General features: G+C 54.3%; 1 protein-coding gene across 1 annotated transcript in view; it reads left to right on the top strand.

Moving 5' to 3' along the window:
- Positions 1-14,793, top strand: part of LOC311164381 (adhesion G protein-coupled receptor L1-like) — a gene marked incomplete at both ends in the record, with an annotated part of 38,133 nt that overhangs the window by 2,821 nt on the left and 20,519 nt on the right. The window contains 7 exons of the mRNA XM_084223820.1: positions 1,188-1,245; positions 1,768-1,953; positions 4,436-4,474; positions 6,048-6,231; positions 10,663-10,785; positions 11,354-11,559; positions 13,844-14,014. Coding sequence (XP_084079946.1) covers positions 1,188-1,245; positions 1,768-1,953; positions 4,436-4,474; positions 6,048-6,231; positions 10,663-10,785; positions 11,354-11,559; positions 13,844-14,014 — 967 coding nt within the window. The remainder of the gene's footprint in view (positions 1-1,187; positions 1,246-1,767; positions 1,954-4,435; positions 4,475-6,047; positions 6,232-10,662; positions 10,786-11,353; positions 11,560-13,843; positions 14,015-14,793) is intronic.

Here is a 14,793-nt window from a genome sequence, read left to right on the forward strand (position 1 = left end):
AAAAATGAGGACACCCCCAAAGGGAAATCCCCCCACACTGGGACCCCCCTCAAAAATGGGGGATACCCTCTAACAATGACCTCCCAAGCAGGGACCCCCTAAAATGCTCCCAAAACGGGACCCCCCCCACCATGAGGAACCCCCCCCCCCCAAATGAGGATACCCCAAAATAGGGACCTGCCCCAAATGGGGACCCCCCAAATAGGGACCCCCAGAAACGGGGACACTCTGAGAACAGGGGCTCCCCGAATTGGGGACCCACCTCGCCACCCTCCCTGTCCCAGTGACCCCCCTGCCCCTCCTGGGGACCCCCCCGGTCCCCTGGGACCCCCAAACTCCTCCCTGGAGGGTCCTGGGGTGCCCCTCCCTCGGCAGGGGAGGCTCCCCACTCCGGGGGTCCCCGGCCCTCCCCAACCCCCTGGGGGATGTGGGGGTGCCCCCCCAGCCCCCTGCGGACCCCCCAGATCCGCTGTAGCCCCCCCAAATCCTCACGGCCCTCCTGAGACCCCTCGGAGCATCCCCACCCCGCAGAGGTGCCTGATCCCACTCAGGGGGTCCCCCAAAACCCCCTGGGGGATTTAGAGGAGACCCCCTCACTTGTGTGTGCCCCCCCCAGACCCCCCAAAACCTCTCAACCCCCCCGAGAGACCCCTCAGAGCATCCACACCCCACAGAGGTGCCTGATCCCCACTTAGGGGTCCCCCAAAACACCCCGGGGGATATCGGGGTGCCCCCCAGCCCCCTGCAGGCCCCCCAGACCCCCTGCAACCCCCCCAAATCCCCCCTTAAAGACCCTCTGACCCATGGGTGTCCCTTCAACCCCCGGGTACCTCCCTGACCCATGGGTGCCCCCTAAACCCCCTGGGTGACACCGGGGACCCCCTGACCCATGGGTGCCCCCCAAACCCCCCTGAGCCCCCTGGGACCCCACTCACCCATGGGTGCCCCTTCAACCCCCGGGGACCCCCCTGACCCCTGGGTACACCCCTAAACCCTCTGGGTGACACCGGGGACCCCCCTGATCCATGGGTGCCCCCCAAACCCCCCGGGGACCCCCTGACCCATGGGTACACCCCTAAACCCCCTGGGTGATATCAGGGACTCCCCTGACCCATGGGTGCCCCCCAAACCCCCCGGGGACCCCCCTGACCCATGGGTACACCCCTAAACCCCCTGGGTGATATCAGGGACTCCCCTGACCCATGGGTGCCCCCCAAACCCCCCGGGGACCCCCCTGACCCCTGGGTACACCCCTAAACCCCCCGGGTGACACCGGGGACCCCCTGACCCATGGGTGCTCCCCAAACCCCCCGGGGACCCCCCTGACCCATGGGTACACCCCTAAACCCCCTGGGTGATATCAGGGACCCCCCTGACCCATGCGTGCCCCCTCAACCCCTGGGCACCCCCCTGACCCATGGGTGCCCCCAAACCCTCTGGGTGACACCGGGGACCCCCCCGACCCATGGGTACACCCCTAAACCACCTGGGTGACATTGGGGACCCCCCTGACCCATGGGTGCTCCCTAAACCCCCTGGGTGTCACCGGGGACCCTCTGACCCATGGGTGCCCCCCAAACCCCCTGGGGACCCCACTCACCCATGGGTGCCCCTTCAACCCCCGGGGACCACCCTGACCCATGGGTGCCCCCCAAACCCCCTGGGAGTGGCGATTCTGTGGGGTGGGGAGGGGGCGCTGGGGGGTTCAGGAGATGTGGGGTCCCCCTGAGCCCCCCGAACCCCCCGGGTGACCCCGGGTTGCCGCAGATCAAGAGCGGGGAGAACGCGGCGGCCATCGCGGGGGAGCTGGCGCGGCACACGCGGGGCCCGGTGTTCGCCGGGGACGTCAGCTCGGCCGTGCGGCTGCTGGAGCAGCTCCTGGACATCCTGGACGCGCAGCTGCAGGCGCTGCGCCCGCTGGAGAGGGAGTCCGCCGGGAAAAACTACAACAAGGTGCGACCCCAGACCGGATCTGGGGTAGGGGACAGGTGGGGACATGGTGGGACAGGTGGGACAGGTGGGGACAGGTGGGGACAGGTGGGACAGGTGGGGACAGGTGGGACAGGTGGGGACAGATAGGAGAGGGACACGGTGGCACATCCTGGGTGTGCAGCTGTAGGGGTTACACCCGCTGGAGAGGGAGTGAGCCAGGAAAAACTACAACGAGGTGCGACCCCAAACCCGGATCTGGGATCGGGGACAGGTGGGGACACGGTGGGGACATGGTGGGGACACGGTGGGGACACAGGTGGCACATTCTGGGTGTGCAGCTGTAGGGGTTGCGCCCGCTGGAGAGGGAGTGAGCGGGGAAAAACTACAACAAGGTGTGACCCCAGACCGGATCTGGGGTAGGGGACGGGCAGGGGACAGGTGGGACAGGTGGGGACAGGTAGGAGAGGGACACGGTGGCATGTCCTGGGTGTGCAGCTGTAGGGGTTACACCCGCTGGAGAGGGAGTGAGACAGGAAAAACTACAACGAGGTGTGACCCCCAAACCTGGATTTGGGGTAGGGGACAGGTGGGACAGGTGGGACAGGTGGGGACACGGTGGGGACGCGGTGGCACGTCCTGGGCGTGCAGCTGCAAGCACTGCTCAAGGGGAAAAATCTGGGCACCCCAAAACCCCGATTTGGGGTTCAGCCTGCTGGGGAGGCAGGGGGACAGGCAGGGGACGAGCAGGAGCGATGGGGACATGGCAGTGTCACGTCCTGGCGCTACTCAAGGGGAAAAATCTGGGGACCCCAAAACCCAGATTTGGGGTTTGGCCCAAAAAGGGGGCTGAGGAGGAACAGGTGGGACCCCAAATCCAGATTTGGGGTCCAGCTCTAAAGGGGGCTGAGGGGGAACAGGTGGGACTGAGAGGGGACGGAGGGGGCTGCGGTCAAGAGGCTCCGAGCTGGGTTTGGGTTGTTAATTTGTGATTTTGGTAATTTTTAGGGGTTTTTGGGTAATGTGTTAATGAGTGTGGTGGCTTTAGTGTTGGTTAATTGTTAGTTTTTATTAATTAAATTATTAGTATTAAATTATTAGTTTTAATTATTAGTTATTTATTAGTATTTATAATGGTAATTTATATCAATAATATAGTTATATATTATATGATATATAATATACATAATTATTATGTTAATATACATGATATGATTTAATCTAGAACATTTATTGTATTAATATATACAACTATTACATAACATTTATCATATATCATATATCATATACCATATACAATATATAATATACTATATATTATGTAATTTATATAATATATAATATATAATATATAGTATATAGTATATAGTATATAGTATATAATATATAATATATAATATATAATATATAATATATAATATATAATATATAATATATAATATATAATATATAATATATGATATGATATATGATATATGATATATGATATATGATATATGATATATGATAATGATATATAAGATTATATAAGATTATATAAGATATAAGATATAAGATATAAGATATAAGATAAAGATATGATATATGTTTTATATTTTGTATTATGTATTATATATTATGTGTTATCTATTATATATTACATATTACATTATTATTATTATTATTATTATTATTATTATTATTATTATTATTATTATTATTATTATTATTATATACTGTACTGCTAGTTGACTATTCGTATTTATTTTTTGTTGTGAGGGAGGATTAGGAGAAAGGAAAAGCAGGTTTAAAACCTGCAAAGGGTATAAAGAAAAAATTTTAATAGTTAATAAAAGAAAGAGTAATGAGAATTAGAATAGAATTTTTCAATTTTTAAATTTTTTTAAAAATATTTTTTTACTAATAAGGTAAAGAAGGAAATTTTAAAATTTTAGCTATTTTATTATTTTTAAAAGTTCTTTTTTTAGTTTATTTAGAGAGAATTTTTTTTTTTTTTTGGTAATATTATGGAGATGTTTTATTTAAAAAAAAAAAGTTTGGGACAAGGTGGGACCCCAAATCCCCGATTTTGGGGCCACCCTGTTGAGGGGTGGGGTGGCCAAGGGAGAACTCGTCCCTGTGCCCCAATTTTGGGGTTCCCCTGCTCCAGAACCTGAACCCCATTTTTGAGAGCTTTGGTCAGTTTTTGGGGTTCTGCCCTGAATTTTGGGGTTGTCCTGGCCCAGATGTTGAGGGGCTCCTTCTCTAGGCATCAAACACGCCCTGTCCCAAATTTTGGGGTGCTCCTGCCCCGAATTTTGGGGTCTCTGTGCCAGGCCCTTCTCCTGCCCCACATTTGGGAGTCCTGCCCCAAAGGTTGGGGTTGTTCTGCCCCAGATTTTGGGGTTATTTCCCGGATTTCGGGAGGATCCTGTTGTGGATTTTTGGGGTGCCCCAGGGCAGGTTTTGGGGGTCCCACCCCCTCACCTGGCTGTCCCCTCCCCCATTTTATTGCCCCTCCCCCCAGATGCACAAGCGGGAGCGAACCTGCAAGGATTACATCAAGGTGAGGGGCGTGGCCTTGTGCAATGGGAGGGGCTTGTGTGGGTGTTGTCAAGGTGCAGTGGGTGGGGCTTGAGGGGGTGGGTGTGTCAATGACAGGGCAATGAAATGGGTGGGGCCTGTGTTGGTGGGTGGGGTTTATTCAGAGGGTGGAGTTTGCATGGGCGTGGCTGGGGGGGTGAGCTTAGGTGGGCGGGGCTTTGGGAGATGGGCGTGGTCATCTAGGGTGGCTTGGGGGGTGGGAGGTTTTGTGCTGGGTGGGGCTTGGAGAGGATGGGTGGAGCCTGGAAGGACATGTCCCATGGGTGTGGTCTGACTGGGTGGGTGTGTCCCATGGGTGTGGTCTGACTGGGTGGGTGTGTCCCTGGGGTTGGACAAGGCCACACCCAGGGCAGTGCTGGAGACCTGAGGGATGGGTGACAGTGGGCGGGGCCTGGGTGGATGTGGCATTTGGGCGCGTCCGTTTGAGCATGTCCGTGTGGGTGTGGCATTTGGGTGTGCCCCTGGGTGTGACTGACTCTATGGGCGTGGTCCTTGGGCGTATCCCTGGGGCGTGTCCCAGCCCCACCCACCCCACCCATCCCGCAGGCCGTGGTGGAGGCTGTGGGGGTTGGGTGTGTCCCTGGGTGTGTCTCTGGGCGTGTCCCTGGGTGTGTCCCTGGGCGTGTCCCTGGGCGTGTCCCTGGGCGTGTCCCAGCCCCGCCCGCCCCGCAGGCCGTGGTGGAGGCCATGGGGGTTGGGCATGTCCCTGGCTGTGTCCCTGGGTGTGTCCCTGGGTGTGTCCCTGTGCGTGTCCCTGTGCGTGTCCCCGGGCGTGTCCCTGGGCGTGTCCCTGGATGTGTCCCTGGGCGTGTCCCTGGGCGTGTCCCAGCCGCGCCTGTCCCGCAGGCCGTGGTGGAGGCGGTGGGGGTTGGGTGTGTCCCTGTGCATGTCCCTGGGTGTGTCCCTGTGCGTGTCCCTGGGTGTGTCCCTGGGCGTGTCCCCGGGCGTGTCCCAGCCCCGCCCATCCCGTAGGCTGTGGGGGTTGGGTGTGTCCCTGGGTGTGTCCCCGGGTGTGTCCCTGGGCGTGTCCCTGGCTGTGTCCCTGGGCATGTCCCTGGGCGTGTCCCCGGGTGTGTCCCTGGGTGTGTCCCTGGGTGTGTCCCTGGATGTGTCCCTGGGCGTGTCCCTGGCTGTGTCCCTGGGCGTGTCCCCGGGCGTGTCCCAGCCCCGCCCGCCCCGCAGGCCGTGGTGGAGGCCATGGGGGTTGGGTGTGTCCCCGGGTGTGTCCCTGGATGTGTCCCTGGCTGTGTCCCTGGGTGTGTCCCTGGGCGTGTCCTGGGTGTGTCCCCGGGTGTGTCCCTGGGTGTGTCCCTGGGTCTGTCCCTGTGTGTGTCCCTGGGCATGTCCCTGGGTGTGTCCCTGGCTGTGTCCCTGGCTGTGTCCCTGGGCGTGTCCCCGGGTGTGTCCCTGGGCGTGTCCCCGGGTGTGTCCCTGGCTGTGTCCCTGGCTGTGTCCCTGGGCGTGTCCCCGGGCGTGTCCCTGGCTGTGTCCCCGGGCGTGTCCCCGGGCGTGTCCCAGCCCCGCCCGCCCCGCAGGCCGTGGTGGAGGCTGTGGATAACCTGCTGCGCCCGGAGGCGCTGGAGTCGTGGCGGGACATGAACGGCTCGGAGCAGGCGCACACGGCCACCATGCTGCTGGACGTGCTGGAGGAGGGCGCCTTCCTGCTGGCCGACAACGTCAAGGAGCCCGCGCGCTTCCTGGCCGCCCGACAGAACCTGGGTCAGCCCCGCGGGGACCCCCACCCAAACCCCAAACCCCAAACCCAAACCCCAAACCCCTTCCTGGGGTCCCCGCAGGCTCCTCCTGCCCACCCTGTGCCCTCCTCGCAGTCCCCGGGGTCCCTAAGAGACCCCAATGTCCCAATATCCCAATATCCCAATGTCCCAATATCCCAGTGTCCCAATGTCCCAATCCCAATTCCCAATCCCAAATCCAAAATCCCAAATTCCCAAATCCCCAATTCCCAATCCCAAATGCAAATTCCCTATATCCCAATCCCAAATCCCCAATCCTAATTCCAAATTCCCAAATCCCCAATCCCAAATTCCCGATCGCAATCCCAAATCCCCAATCCCAAATCCCCGATCCCCAATCCCAAATCCCCGATCCCCAATCCCAAATCCCCAATCCCCAATCCCCAATCCCCAATCCCCAATCCCCAATCCCCAATCCAAATTCCCAAATCCCCAATCCCAAATCCCCGATCCCCAATCCCAAATCCCCAATCCCCAATCCCCAATCCCCAATCCCCAATCCCCAATCCCCAATCCAAATTCCCAAATCCCCAATCCAAATTCCCAAATTCCAATCCCCAATCCCTATCCCAAGTCCCAAATTCCAAATTCCCGATCCCAATCCTAAATCCCCAATCCCCAATCCCCGATCCCTAACCCCCAATCCCCAATCCCCAACCCCCAATCCCCAATCCCAATGTCCCAAATCCCCAATCCCAAATCCCAAATTCCCAATCCCCAGTCCAAATTCCCAAATCCCAAATCCCCGATCCCAAATCCGAAATCCCCAATCCCCAATCCCAAACTCCAAATCCCAAATTCCCAATCCAAATTCCCAAATCCCCAATCGCCAACCCCCAATCCCAAATCCCATATCCCAAATTCCCAGTCCCAAACCCCCAATCCCCAACCCCCAATCCCAAATCCCAAATTCCCAATCCCCAGTCCAAATTCCCAAATCCCAAATCCCAAATTCCCAATCCAAATTCCCAAATCCCCAATCGCCAACCCCCAATCCCATATCCCAAATCCCAAATTCCCAATCCCAAATTCCCAGTCCCAAACCCCCAATCCCAAATCCCCAATCCCAAATCCCCAAATCCCAAATTCCCAACCCCAAATCCCCAGTCATCCCTGGGCCATCGAGGCTCTCCCCAACACCTCCCTGGGGTCTCCAGGGGCCTCTCCCACCCCGTTCCCTCCCTGGATCATGTCCCACCCCCAACCCAGCCTGGGGACCCCCACCCCAATTCCCTGAGCACCGAGGGTCTCCTGTGGGCGTGTTCCCGCGGCTCTGTGTGACACACGGCTTTCCCTGTGCTATTCCCACGGTTTTCCACGTTTTCCCATGTTTTTCTGTGTGTTTCCTGGTAGTTTTGGAGGTGTCAGTGCTGAGCCCTGAGGGGCCGCTCCAGGAGTTTGTGTTTTCCGTGCTTTCCCATGTTTTTTCCATATTTTCCATGTTTCTTCCCCATTTTCCATGGTTTTTCCCTGTTTTCCCCCAGTTCTGGAGGTGTCGGTGCTCAACACCGAGGGTGCCCTCCAGAAACTCCTGTTTTCCATGTTTTTCCCACGTTTTTCCACATTTTCCACGTTTTTCCCTGTTTCTGGCGGTTCTGGAGGTGTCAGTGCTGAACATTGAGGAGCCGCTCCAGGAGATCCTGTTTTGCATATTTTTGCATATTTCCCATGGGTTTTTTTCCATATTTTCCATGGTTTTCCATGTTTTCCATGTTTTTTCCCTGGTTTTGGCAGTTCTGGAGGTGTCTGTGCTCAACACCGAGGGTCCCATCCAGGAGCTCATGTTTTCTGTATTTTTCCATGTTTTTCTGTGTTTTCCCCATGCTTTTCCATGTTTTTTTCCCTATATTTTCCATGTTTTTTCCCTGTTTTTGGCAGTGCTGGAATTGTTGGCCAGCTCCAAGGGGCCCCTCCAGGAGCTCATGTTCTTTGTGTTTTTCCATGTTTTCCCCGTATTTTCCATCATTTTCCCATATTCTTTCCATATTTCCCATGCTTTTTTTCATGGTTTTTTTCCATATTTTCTATGTTTTTTTCCCATGTTCTTTCCTTATTTTCCACGAGGTTTTTCCCACATTTTCCCTGTTTTTTCCCTGGTTTTGGCAGTGCTGGAGGGGTCAGTGCTCAACACCAAGGTTGCCCTCCAGGAGCTCATGTTTTCCATGGGTGTTTTTTCCATATTTTGCAGGGGTTTTTTTCCCATATTTTCCACGTTTTTTTTCCATATTTTCCACGGGTTTTTCCCCCACATTTTCCACGGGTTTTTTCCATATTTTCCTCGGGGTTTTTTCCATATTTTCCACAGGGTTTTTTTCCATATTTCCCATAGTCTTTTTTCCATATTTTCCACAGGTTTTTTTCTATATTTTCCACGGGTTTTTTTTCTTTCCCATATTTTCCATGTTTTTTTTTTTTTCCCCCATATTTTCCACGGGTTTTTTTCCATATTTTCCATGGGGTTTTTTTCCCACATTTTCCACTGTTTTTTTCCCCATATTTTCCACGGCTTTTCCCATATTTTCCGTTTTTTCCCTGTTTTCCCCCAGTGCTGGAGGTGTTGGTGCTCCACACTGAGGGGGCCCTCCAGGAGCTCGTGTTTTCCATGGGTTTTCTTCCATATTTTCCACGTTGGTTTTTTTTCCCCCCCACATTTTCCACGGGTTTTTTCCATATTTTCCACTGTGTTTTTTCCATATTTTCCTCAGTGTTTTTTCCATATTTTCCACGGGCGTTTTTCCATATTTTCCACGGGTTTTTTCCATATTTTCCACGTTTTTTTTCCATATTTTCCATGGGTTTTTTCCATATTTTTCACGGGTTTTTTCCCATATTTTCCACGGGTTTTTTTCCATATTTTCCACAGGGGTTTTTTCCATATTTCCCATAGTCTTTTTCCATATTTTCCATGTTTTTTTTTTTCCCCATATTTTCCACGGGTTTTTTTTCCCCCATATTTTCCACTGGTTTTTTCCCCATATTTTCCACGGACTTTTTCCCACATTTTCCCTGTTTTTCCCCTGTTTTCCCCAGTGCTGGAGGTGTCTGTGCTCAACACCGAGGGTCCCATCCAGGAGCTCCTGTTTTCCATGGGTTTTCTTCCATATTTTCCACGTTGGTTTTTTTTCCCCCCACATTTTCCACGGGTTTTTTTCCCATATTTTCCACGGGTTTTTCCCCCACATTTCCCACGGTTTTTTTCCATATTTTCCTCGGGGTTTTTTCCATATTTTCCATGGGTTTTTTTCTATATTTTCCATTTTTTTCTTTCCCATATTTTCCATGTTTTTTTTTTTTCCCCATATTTTCTACGGGTTTTTTCCATGTTTTCCACTGTGTTTTTTCCATATTTTCCACGGGTGTTTTTCCATATTTTCCACGGGTTTTTTCCATATTTTCCACTGTGTTTTTTCCATATTTTCCACGGGTTTTTTCCATATTTTCCACGGGTTTTTCCCACATTTTCCCTGTTTTTCCCCTGTTTTCCCCAGTGCTGGAGGTGTTGGTGTGCCACACTGAGGGGGCCCTCGAGGAGCTCATGTTTTCTATGGGTTTTCTTCCATATTTTTCCACGTTGTTTTTTTTTTCCCCCCACATTTTCCACGGGTTTTTTCCATATTTTCCACTGTGTTTTTTCCATATTTTCCACTGTGTTTTATCCATATTTTCCTCAGTGTTTTTTCCATATTTTCCACGGGCTTTTTTCCATATTTTCCACGGGGTTTTTCCATATTTTCCACTGTGTTTTTTCCATATTTTTCTCGGTGTTTTTTCTATATTTTCCACTGTGTTTTTTTCCACATTTTCCACGGGTTTTTCCCCATATTTTCCACTGTTTTTCCCCCCATATTTTCGACGGGCTTTTTTCCATATTTTCCACGGGGTTTTTCCATATTTTCCACTGTTTTTTTCCCCATATTTTCCACGGGCTTTTTTCCATATTTTCCACGGGTTTTTCCCATATTTTCCCTGTTTTTCCCCTGTTTTCCCCAGTGCTGGAGGTGTCGGTGCTCAACACCGAGGGCCCCCTCCAGGAGCTCGTGTTTTCCATGGGTTTTCTTCCATAATTTCCACGTTGTTTTTTTTTTTTCCCCCACATTTTCCACGGGTTTTTTTCCATATTTTCCACTGGTTTTTTTTTTCCGTATTTTCCACTGGGTTTTTTTTTTCCATATTTTCCACGGGGTTGTTTCCATATTTTGCAGGGTTTTTTTTTTCCATACTTTCCACGGGGTTTTTTCCATATTTTCCACAGGGTTTTTTTCTATATTTTCCACGGTTTTTTTCTTTCCCATATTTTCCACGGGTTTTTTTTCCCCCATATTTTCCACTGGTTTTTCCCCCATATTTTCCACGGACTTTTTCCCACATTTTCCCTGTTTTTCCCTGTTTTCCCCAGTGCTGGAGGTGTCGGTGCTCAACACCGAGGGGCCCCTCCAGGAGCTCGTGTTCCCGCAGGAGCTGGGGGGTGACGGCTCCATCCAGCTCTCGGCCAGCACCCTCAAACAGAACAGCAGGAACGGTGAGCAGGGGGCACATTTGGGGGTCCGGGGGGGTCCGGGTGTCTGGAGGATTTTGGGGTGCCCAGAGCACCCCCAAACAGAACAGCAGGGATCGGGGAGAGCATGCTTGGGGAGGGGGAAATAGGGAAGTTTGGGGGGAATTGGGGGGGTTTTGGGGGTCCTGGGGGCACCCTCAGTGCAGCAGGAATGGTGGGGGGGGCAGATTTGGGGGTCTGGGGGGGTCCTGGTGGGTTTTGGGGGGTTTGGGGCACCCAGAGCACCCCCAAACAGAGCAGCAGGAATGGGGGAGGGACACACTGGGGGGCTGGGGGGGTTTGGGGGATTTTGGGGTGGTTTGGGGGGTCCTGGGGGAATGGGGGGCACCCTCAGAGCAGCTGGAATGGTCGGGGGGGTTCTCTGACCTGCAGTTCCCTCAGGGGTGGTAAAGGGGGGCTCTGGGTGTTTATTCGGGTGATTTTTGGGGTGTCTTTGGGGTGTTTTGCAGGATGTTTTTAGAGTGTTTTTAGAGTGGTTTTTTTTGGTATTTCTGGGTGTTTTTCGGGTGTCTCTCACCCTCTGTCTCCCCAGGGGTGGTGAAGGTTGTCTTCATCCTGTACAACAACCTGGGGCTGTTCCTGCCCACCGAGAACGCCACCGTGCGCCTGGGCGGGGACGGGGGGCCCCGCGCCCCCCAGCTCGTGGTCAACTCCCAGGTCATCGCCGCCTCCATCAACAAAGAGTCCAGCAGGGTCTTCCTGCGGGACCCCGTGGTCTTCACCCTGCCCCACCTGGAGGTGCGACCCCCAAAACCCACCCAGAGCCCCAAAAATCCACCCAGAACCTCAAAAACCCACCCAGAACCCCAAAACCCACCCAGACCTCCAAAAACCCACCCAGACCTCCAAAAGCACACCCAGAGCCCCCAAAAAACCCACCCAGAGCCTCAAAAACCCACCCAGAACCCCAAAAGCACACCCAGAGCCCCCAAAAAACCCACCCAGAGCCCCAAAAACCCACCCAGAGCCCCAAAACCCACCCAGACCTCCAAAAGCACACCCAGACCCCCAAAACTGCACCCAGAGACCCCAAAACCCACCCATAGCCCCCAAAAACCCCACCCGGAACCTCAAAACTGCACCCAGAGACCCCAAATTCCCAAATCTGGATGTTTTGGGATATCTAAACTTCACCCTGCCCCACCTGGAGGTGCGACCCCCAAAACCGACCCAGAACCTCAAAAACCCACCCAAAACCCCAAAACCCCCACCCATAGCCCCCAAAAACCCACCCAGAACCCCAAAAACCCACCCAGACCTCCAAAAACCCACCCAGAACCCCAAAAACCCACCCAGAGCCCCCAAAACCCACCCAGAACCCCAAAAACCCACCCAGACCCCCAAAACTGCACCCAGAGACCCCAAATCCCCAAATCTGGATGTTTTGGGACATCTAAAACTTCACCCTGCCCCACCTGGAGGTGCGAACCCCAAAACCCACCCAGAACCTCAAAAACCCCACCAAGAGCCCCCAAAACCCACCCAGAGACCCAAAAACCCACCCAGAACCCCAAAAACCCACCCAGAACCTCAAAAACCCACCCAGAACCCCAAAACCCCACCCAGAGCCTCAAAAACCCACCCAGAGCCCCCAAAACCCACCCAGACCTCCAAAAACCCACCCAGAACCCCAAAAACCCACCCAGAACCCCAAAACTGCACCCAGAGACCCCAAATTCCCAAATCTGGATGATTTGGGACATCTAAAACTTCACCCTGCCCCACCTGGAGGTGCGACCCCCAAAACTGACCCAGAACCCAAAAAAACCCCACCCAGAGCCCCAAAAACCCACCCAGACCTCCAAGAACCCACCCAGAGCCCCAAAAACCCACCCAGACCCCCAAAACTGCACCCAGAGACCCCAAATCCCCAAATCTGGATGTTTTGGGACAACTAAAACTTCACCCTGCCCCACCTCGAGGTGCAACCCCCAAAATCCACCCAGACCTCCAAAACCCACCCAGAACCCCAAAAACCCCCACCCATAGCCCCCAAAAACCCCACCCAGAACCTCAAAAACCCACCCAGAGCCCCAAAAACCCACCCAGAACCCCAAAACTGCACCCAGAGACCCCAAAACTTCACCCAGAGACCCCAAATCCCCAAATCTGGATGATTTGGGACATCCAAAACTTCACCCTGCCCCACCTGGAGGTGCGACCCCCAGAACCCACCCAGAGCCCCAAAAACCCACCCAGACCTCCAAAAATCCCATCCTGAACCCCAAAACTCTCTGGGAACCTCAGAACTGTGCCCAGAGAGCCCAAATCCCCAAATTTGGATATTTTGAGACATCCAAAACTTCACCCTGCCCCACCTCGAGGTGCGACCCCCCAAATCCCACCGACCCCTCACAACACACCCAGGACCTGGGAACCTTCCCTGGACACCCCAAAACCCACCCAGCACCTGGGAAGCACCTGGGACCCCCATAATCCCACCGAGACCCCCAAACCCACACCCAGGGGCCCCCAAACCTCCCAGGACCCCTGATTCCCCACCCAGACCCCCAGACCAAGAACCACTTTGGGGCCAACTTCTGCAATTTCTGGGATTGGGCCCCTCTACTTCTTTTTGGGACCCCCACTTTCTCCCCATTTCCCCATTTTCCCCCATTTCCCCCCCATTTTTCCCCATTTCCCTCTGTCCCAGACCAAGAACCACTTTGGGGCCAATTTCTCCTTCTGGAACTAGCGGATTGGACCCCCCCCTTCTCTTTGGGACCCCCATTTCTCCAATTTCCCCCCATTTCCCAGACCAAGAACCACTTTGGGTTCTTGGAATTCTGAAATTACTGGGATTGAGCCCCTCTCCCTGTCCTTGGGACCCTCCAGCACCCCCATTTTCCCCATTTCCCCCCCATTTTTCCCTATTTCCCCCATTTCCCAGACCAAGAACCACTTTGGGGCCCACTTCTGCAATTTCTGGGACTGGGCCCCTCTACCTCTTTTTGGGACCCCCATTTTCTCCCCATTTCCCCATTTTCCCCCCATTTTTCCCTGATTTTCCCCCATTTCCCAGACCAAGAACCACTTTGGGGCCAACTGCTCCTTCTGGAATTACTCGGAGCGCTCCATGGCCGGGCACTGGTCGAGCCAGGGCTGCCGCCTGCTGCGCTCCAACGGCACCCACAGCTCCTGCGCCTGCAGCCACCTGACCAACTTCGCCCTGCTGATGGCCAGGAGCCAGAGCGTGAGTGACACACCTGGGCACACCTGGGCACACCTGGGCACACACCTGGGCACACACCTGGGCACACACCTGGGCACACCTGGGCACACACCTGGGCACACCTGGGCACACACCTGGGCACACACCCACACACACACACCCACAGCTCCTGCGCCTGCAGCCACCTGACCAACTTCGCCCTGCTGATGGCCAGGAGCCAGAGCGTGAGTGACACACCTGGGCACACCTGGGCACACCTGGGTACACCTGGGCACACCTGGGCACACACCCACACACACACCCACAGCTCGTGCGCCTGCAGCCACCTGACCAACTTCGCCCTGCTGATGGCCAGGAGCCAGAGCGTGAGTGACACACCTGGGCACACCTGGGCCCACACCTGGGCACACCTGGGCACACACCTGGGCACACACCTGGGCACACCTGGGCACACCTGGGCACACACCTGGGCACACCTGGGCACACACACCCACCCACACACCCACAGCTCCTGCGCCTGCAGCCACCTGACCAACTTCGCCCTGCTGATGGCGAGGAGCCAGAGCGTGACACACCTGGGCACACCTGGGCACACCTGGGTGCACCTGGACACACACCCACACACACACCCACAGCTCGTGCGCCTGCAGCCACCTGACCAACTTCGCCCTGCTGATGGCCAGGAGCCAGAGTGTGAGTGACACACCTGGGCACACCTGGGCACACACCTGGGCACACACCCACACACCTGCAGCCACATGACCAACTTTGCCCTGCTGATGGCCCGCAGCCAGAGCGTG

Source organism: Fringilla coelebs (assembly GCF_963513975.1).
Source record: "Fringilla coelebs genome assembly, chromosome: 32".
Classification (NCBI taxonomy): domain Eukaryota; kingdom Metazoa; phylum Chordata; class Aves; order Passeriformes; family Fringillidae; genus Fringilla; species Fringilla coelebs.